General features: G+C 39.7%; 1 protein-coding gene and 1 pseudogene across 2 annotated transcripts in view; one reads left to right on the forward strand and one right to left on the reverse strand.

Moving 5' to 3' along the window:
- SMYD1 (SET and MYND domain containing 1) overlaps positions 1-7,044 on the forward strand; it is a 62,968-nt gene that overhangs the window by 30,928 nt on the left and 24,996 nt on the right. For both annotated transcript variants that reach the window (XM_011375265.1, XM_011375266.1), the window contains exon 3: positions 5,949-6,162. In XM_011375265.1, the coding sequence (XP_011373567.1) occupies positions 5,949-6,162 (214 nt within the window). The remainder of the gene's footprint in view (positions 1-5,948; positions 6,163-7,044) is intronic.
- Positions 1,664-1,779, reverse strand: LOC111729562 (annotated as a pseudogene).

The raw sequence follows: 7,044 nt of genomic DNA on the forward strand, positions 1-7,044 counted from the left end.
GTTTTATGGTTTCAGGTCTTACATTTAAGTCTTTAATCTATTTTGAGTTTATTCTTGTATATGGTATAATAAAGAGATCCAGTTTCATTCTTTTGCACATATGTGTCCAGTTTCCCCAACACCATTTATTGAAGAGACTCTTTTTACCTTGCTGTTATTCTTGCCTCCTTTGTCATAGATTAATTGACTATATAGGCATGGGTTTATCTCTGGGCTCTCTGTTCTGTTCCATTGATCTATATATTTGTTTTTATGCCAGTACCGTGCTGTTTTGATTACTATAGTCTTGTAGTATAGTTTAATATCAGGTAGTGTGATACCTCCAACTTTGTTCTTTCTTGAGATTGCTGTGGCTAATTGGGGTCTTTTGTGGTTCCATATACATTTTAGGAAAAATGTCATTGGTATTTTGATAGGGATTGTACTGAATCTATAGATTGCTTTGGATATTGTGGTAATTTTAACAATATTAATTGTTCCATCCATGCGCACAGTATATGTTTCCATTTATTTGTATCTTCTTCAATTTCTTTTTCTAATTTTTTATAATTTTATGAATACAGATCTTTGGTTAAATTTATTCCTAGGTTTTCTTTTCTTTCTTTCTTTTTTTTTTTTTGCAATTGTAAATGGGATTGTTTTCGTAATTTCTCCTTTTGATAGTTCATTATTGGTATATAAAAATGCACCCTATTCCTGAATACTGATTTTGTAAACGGCTACTTTACTGAAGTAATTTATCAACTCTAATAGTTTTTTGGTGGACTCTTTAGGGTTCTCTAAATGTAGTATTATGCCATCTGCAAATAATGACAGTTTTACTTCTTTCTTTCCAATTTGGATGGCTTTATTTTTTTTCTTGTCTGATTTCTGTGGCTAGGATTTGCATGCTGTGTTGAACGGAGGTGAAGAAAATAGACGTATTTGTCTTGTTTCCGATCTTAAAGAAAAAGCTTCTAGCTTTTCATTGTTGAGTATGATGTTAGCTGTATTTGTCATATATGGTTGTTGTTATGTTGAGATGTGTTCCCTCTATTCTCACATGGTGAGAGTATTTATCATAGATGGACATTGGATTTTGTCAAATACTTCTTCTGTATCTATTTATATAGTCATATAATTTTTATCTTTCATTTTGTTTACGTGGTTTATCACGTTAATTGATTTATAAATGTCAGACCAACCTTGCATCCCAGGAATAAATACCACATGGTATATGATATTTTTAATGTACTGCTAAATAAAGCTTACTAATATTTTGTTGAGTTTTGCATGTCCATTCATGAGAGATCTTGGCCAATAATTTTCTTTTTTTTGTAATATCTCTGTCTGATTTTGAAATCAGTGTAATGTGGCCTCATAGATGAGTTTGGGAGCCTTCCTTCCTCTTGAATTTTTTTGGAATAGTTTGAGAAGGATAGGCGTTAATCTTTCTTTGAAGCCAGTTAGTCCAGGACTTTTGTTTGTAGGGAGGTTTTTGATTACTGACTTGATTTAGTTTGTAATAATCCATCTGCGCAGATTTTCTGTTTCTTCCTGAATCAGTGTTGGAAGATTGCATGTTTCTGAGAATTTATCCATTTCTTCCAGATTGTCCAATTTGTTGGCATATAACTATTTGTAGTATTTTCTTTCTTTCTTTTTTTATATTTATTATTATTTATGCCTACAGCACCTGGTCTTCCTAGATGGTCTCCCATCCAAGTACTAACCAGGTCCGACCCTGCTTAGCTTCTGAGATCAGATATCAGGCTTGTTCAGGGTGACATGGCCGTAGATCATGGACTGTGGCTCTACTGGGGTGCGAACCCAGGACCTCCTGTGTAAAGCAGATGTGCTAACCACTACACTATGGAACCACGTCTTGTAGTATTTTCTTATAATTTTTGTATATCTGTGGTGTCAATTTTCACTGCTCTGCTTTCATTTCTGATTTTATTTATTCAGATCCTCTCTCTTTTTTTCTTGATGACTCTGGTTAATGGTTTATCAATTTTGTTTATCTTTTCAAAGAACCAATTCTTGGTTTCATTAAGCTTTTATATTGATTTCTTAGACTATATTTTGTTTATTTCCACCCTGATCTTTATTATTTTCTTTCTTCTACCCATTTTAGGCTTTTCTTGTTCTTCTTTTTCTAGTCCCTTTTAGGCGTAAGGTTAAATTGTTGATTTGAAACTTCCTTTTTGAGACAGGGCTGTATTGCTATGAATTTCCTTCTTAGAACTGCTTTTGTAGTGTCCCATAAATTTGAGGTCATTGTATTTTTATTTCATTTATTTCAAAGTATTTTCTGATCTTTTCCTTGATCTCATTATTAACCCATTCATTGTTTAGTAGCATGTTATTTAGCCTTCATGTGTTTGTGTATTTTTTAGTATTTTTCTTGTGATTGGTTTCTAGTTTCATTCTACTGTGGTCAAAGAAGATGCTTGATATGATTTGTTTTCTAAAATTTACTGAGACTTGTTTTGTGTCCTAACATGTGGTCTATTTTGGGAAATGCTCCATGTGCACTTGAGACGAATGTATATTCTGCTGCTTTGCAGTGAAGAAAATCCAATATCAAGGAAATCCATCTGATCAAGTGTGTTATCTAAAGATGCTATTTCCTTGTTGATTTTCTGTCTGAAAGATCTGTCTATTGGTGTCAATGGAGTGTTCCAGTCCCCTAATATGAGTGTATTACTATCAGTCTCTCCGTTTAGGTTGGTCAGTATTTGCTTTATATATTTAGGTGCCCCTATGTTTGGTACATAAATGTTTACAAGTTATATCCTCTTTGTTGGATTGATCATTTTTTCATTATGTAATGTCATTCTTTATCTCTTATTAAACCCTTTGTTTTAAAGTCTATCTTGTGTGATATAAGTATTGCTACTTCAGTGTTTTAAAATTTCCATTTGCACGAAATATCTTTTTCCTTTCTTTTACTTTCAGTCTGTGTGTGGTTTTTTTTAATTTGAAGTGTGTTTCTTGTAGACAGCATATGTATTGGTCTGGTTTATCTTATCCATTCAGCCATACTATATCTTTTGATAGGAACATTTAATCCATTTAAGTGATTATTGATAGATGTGTAGTTATTTACATTTTATTATTTACATTTATGTTCTTTTTTTCTCCCACTTCTTTTTGAAGAAGTCTTTTCAACATTTCTTATAATACTAGCTTGGTGGTGATGAACTCCTTTAGCTTTTGTTTTGGTCTGGGAAGCACTTTATCGGTCCTTCAATTTTAAATTGAAGCCTTGCTGGGTAGAGTAGTCTTGGTTGTAGGTCTTTGCTTTTCATCACTTTGAATATTTTGTGGCAATTCCTCTGGACTGCAACGTTTCTGTTGAGAAATCAGCTAATAGTCTTATGGGATCTCCCTTGTAGGTAACTAACTGCCTTTCTCTTGCTGCTTTTAAGTTTCTCTGCTTGTCTTTAACCTTTGGCATTATGATATGTCTTGATTTGTGCCTCTTTGGGATCATCTTGTTTGAGACTCTGTGCTTCCTAGGTTTGTAGGTCTATTTCTTTCACCAGATTAGGAAGGTTTTCTATTATTGTTACTTCAAATAGGTTTTTAATTCTTTGCTCTCTCTCTTCTCCTTCTGGCACACTTGATGGTGTCCCAGAGGTCCTTTAAACTATCCTCGTTTAAGATATTTTTCTTTTTTCTTTTCTGATTGTGTGTTTTCTGAGACTTTATCTTCCAAATCACTGATTTGATCTTCTGCTTCATTTAATCTGCTGTTGGATTCTTCTAGTGTATTCTTAATTTTGGTTATTGTATTCTTCATTTCTGACTTTTTAATGCTTAAAAAGTGCTGTGACCTTTTTAATGCTTACTATCTCTTTGTTGAAGTTCTTACTACATTCCTTGAACATGTTTATAAGTAGTGTTTTGAACTCTGTATCTGGTAGATTTCTTGCCTCCATTTCATTTAGCTCTTTTTATGGTGTTTTGTCCTTTTCTTTCATTTGGGACATGTTTCTTTGTCTCATTTTGGCTACCTCTCTGTGTTTGTTTCTATGTATTAGGTAGATCTGCTATGTCTCCTACTCTTGACAGGGTGGCCTTAGGTAGTAGGTGGCCTGTAGGGCCCAGTGGCTCCGTCTCCCTGATCACCTTGAGCCTGATGTTTCAGGAGTGTCCCTAGTGTGGATTGTGTGTGCCATTCTGTTGTAGCTAAGCCTTGCTTTCTGTTGGCATGTCAGTGAATGGGAATGACCCTCAGACTGACTGTCTGTGAGGATTGGCCATGATCACAGCCTATAAGCTGCTGTAAGGAAGCTTACCCTGTGGAGTGAGATTCACCGTAGTGGGCTCTAGTGCTTGCCCAGACCACCCTTTGGGTGTGATGCTTGTAGAGCTAATTGGGTGGTGCTCTGCTGTTGTCTGAAGCTGGCCTCCAGGTGTATCAGTTCTGGGGCCTCTTGGGAGGGGCTCTTATGCAGTCCATGGTCAGCCATTACCTGTCACCAGCTGGGGCTACCTGGTAAAGCTACAAAATGATCTGTAGTTCCTTGCTGCCTCTGCTGGACTTGGACACTTGTGGGAGTAGGCACGCTGTGAACCAAGGTTGGTTGCCACCAGTACTGAGACTTGGGCAGCTCAGCAAAATGCTCAGGGCACCCTGAGGACCGCTGCCACCTGCTGGGTGCCTGTAAGTCTCAGCCATTGAAAGAGCCTCTGGCAGTATGTGAGTTGGGTGTGGTAGAGTCTCAGGGATTCATGGGGAGTGGGAAGGGTGGTTAGTGGTGTTCACCAGCTTAATGCAGATTCAGGTTTGGTGCCAATGCCTGGACTGGGGACACTCAGCAAAAGGCTCAGAGCACACCAAGGCCAGCTGCTGCCTGTCTGGGTTTGGGGACCTCCAACAGTTGTCTCAGAAAGACTGCAGTGAGGCCTGGGCTTGCTGCCCAATGGCAAATGTGTCTCAGGTGGTGCATGAGCCAAGGCCAGCTCCTTGCTACTGAAAGAGCCTCCTGCAGTTTGTGGGCCCCGGCTGGCTGCCTGCTGCCAACAGTGCCTCCAGTGGTATGCAAATTCAGTGGGGCAGGATTCCAGGGGATCACCAGGTCTGAGTGGGCAGATTTTACCAGGCCAATGGACATACATATTTGGTTGTGTGGGGAAAGGGTTCAACACAGGAATGGTGGAGCCCTCACATAGGCTGCATGGGAGGATGGCTCAACACAAGGACAATCATGGCTGTACCTTCGGCCCTCACTATGAAGCCATACAACTCAGTCTCTCCTTGTATGTCTCTGGCACCTCTCAAGCTGCTGTCCCTTCACCGGAGACCTGAGTAAGTGCCTATGAATGAGTGAGTCTGTGCTCAGGCCCTTTGGGTGGATGCCTGGGTTTCCAACAGCCTTCTATCTCTCTCTGACAGATGGAATCCCATGTTTTTCAGTCAGATATTATGAGGGCTCCTCTTCCTGGCACTGGTTCTCTGGGCTGGGGAACCTGGTGTGGGGCTGGGACTTCTCACTCCTTGAGAGAATCTCCAAAGCTGAGGCATCTCTCCCATTTCTCAACTGCCATACGTAAGTGTGGGGCCAGCCCATTTCATGTCTCCATCCCTCCTACCAGTCTTGATGTAGCTTCTTCTTTATATCCTCAGTTGTAGGACTTCTGTTCAGTTAGTCTTAGATGTTCTCCGGGTTGATTGTTCTATAATTTAGATGTATTTTAACGTGGTCATGAGAAGAGGCAAGCGCAGTGTTTACCAACCTTGCCTTCCTGCCTGCTCTTTCAAAACATGGTAATTATAGTTAACCTAAATGTTCTTTTTAACATGTCTCCCCCACTATAAGAAGCTTCATGATAGAAGAAATTTTATCTGTCTAGAATCTTGGGCCTGACACTGTACCTGACAGGTATTTGGCACTCAGTAATTGTTCGTAGAATGAATGAATGCGGTGTAGCCTCCTTAACATTGTCCCTCTCCACAGGCTGGCTGCACGCATCATGTGGCGGGTGGAAAGAGAGGGTACTGGGCTCACAGAGGGCTGCCTGGTCTCCGTGGATGATCTGCAGAACCATGTGATGCACTTTGGGGAGGAGGAGCAGAAGCAACTGCAGATGGATGTGGACACTTTCTTGCAGTACTGGCCACCCAAGAGCCAGCAGTTCAGCATGCAGTACATCTCGAACATCTTTGGTGTGGTATGATTTTTCATAAAGTGGAGGTGGAGTGGGACAAAAGTTGGGATTGTCCAACTAAGAAGTATTCAGATACTTCAAGGCCAGAGTGGGGAGTGGGAACCAAAAGAAGGACTAGAGAGAGATAGAGCCCTAATATGAACAACTGTCATCCAGTTCTCTGTCCTTCTGGTCTTGCTTACTATAAGGTCATTCCTGCCCTATCTGAAGTTGGCATCCCAACACAAACTTTCCATTTTCTCTGAATGGTAGATTTGGATGGTATTTTGCCTACTTGTTTATCTGCACTTCCTATATTTTCTCCTTTCCATATTGAAAACAAAGACCCAATTACCATCCCTTCTTGACCATTAGTCACTTTGAAAATAAGACCCTTTCTTTTGCCAGATTTGATGGGCAGGAAAATGGGGAGGCTGAAGAAGTAAGTATGGAAACCAGAGAGAGGAGAATAAGGGCTTTTTGGAGGGTGCTACCTTGGAGCAACAAAGCCAAACTTCTTGCAGCTGTGACAGTCCAGGAGGTGGGGGTGGGAGCCCTGAGGATCAGCAAGCTCAGGCCTTGGGCTATGGAGGTAGAGGTCTTCCATCTGGTGAGCCCAGCCCCTTCTGTGGTGCTGGTGAGTGGGCTGAAGTTGGGGGTTATTGTAAGAACAACAGCATGATTACACTCAATATCTCTTGTGTCCTTACCATGTGCCACTGCTTCTGTAATAGAGTTCTACAGAGAAACAAAACCAACACTCTATCTATCATCTAACTTACTTTCTTTCTTTTTCTTTCTTTCTTTCTTTTTCTTTCTTTCTTTCTTTCTTTCTTTCTTTCTTTCTTTCTTTCTTTCTTTCTTTCTTTCTTTCTTTCTTTCTTTCTTTCTTTCTTTCTTTCTTTC

The sequence above is a fragment of the Pteropus vampyrus genome, unplaced genomic scaffold (assembly GCF_000151845.1).
Source record: "Pteropus vampyrus isolate Shadow unplaced genomic scaffold, Pvam_2.0 Scaffold269, whole genome shotgun sequence".
NCBI classification, from domain to species: domain Eukaryota; kingdom Metazoa; phylum Chordata; class Mammalia; order Chiroptera; family Pteropodidae; genus Pteropus; species Pteropus vampyrus.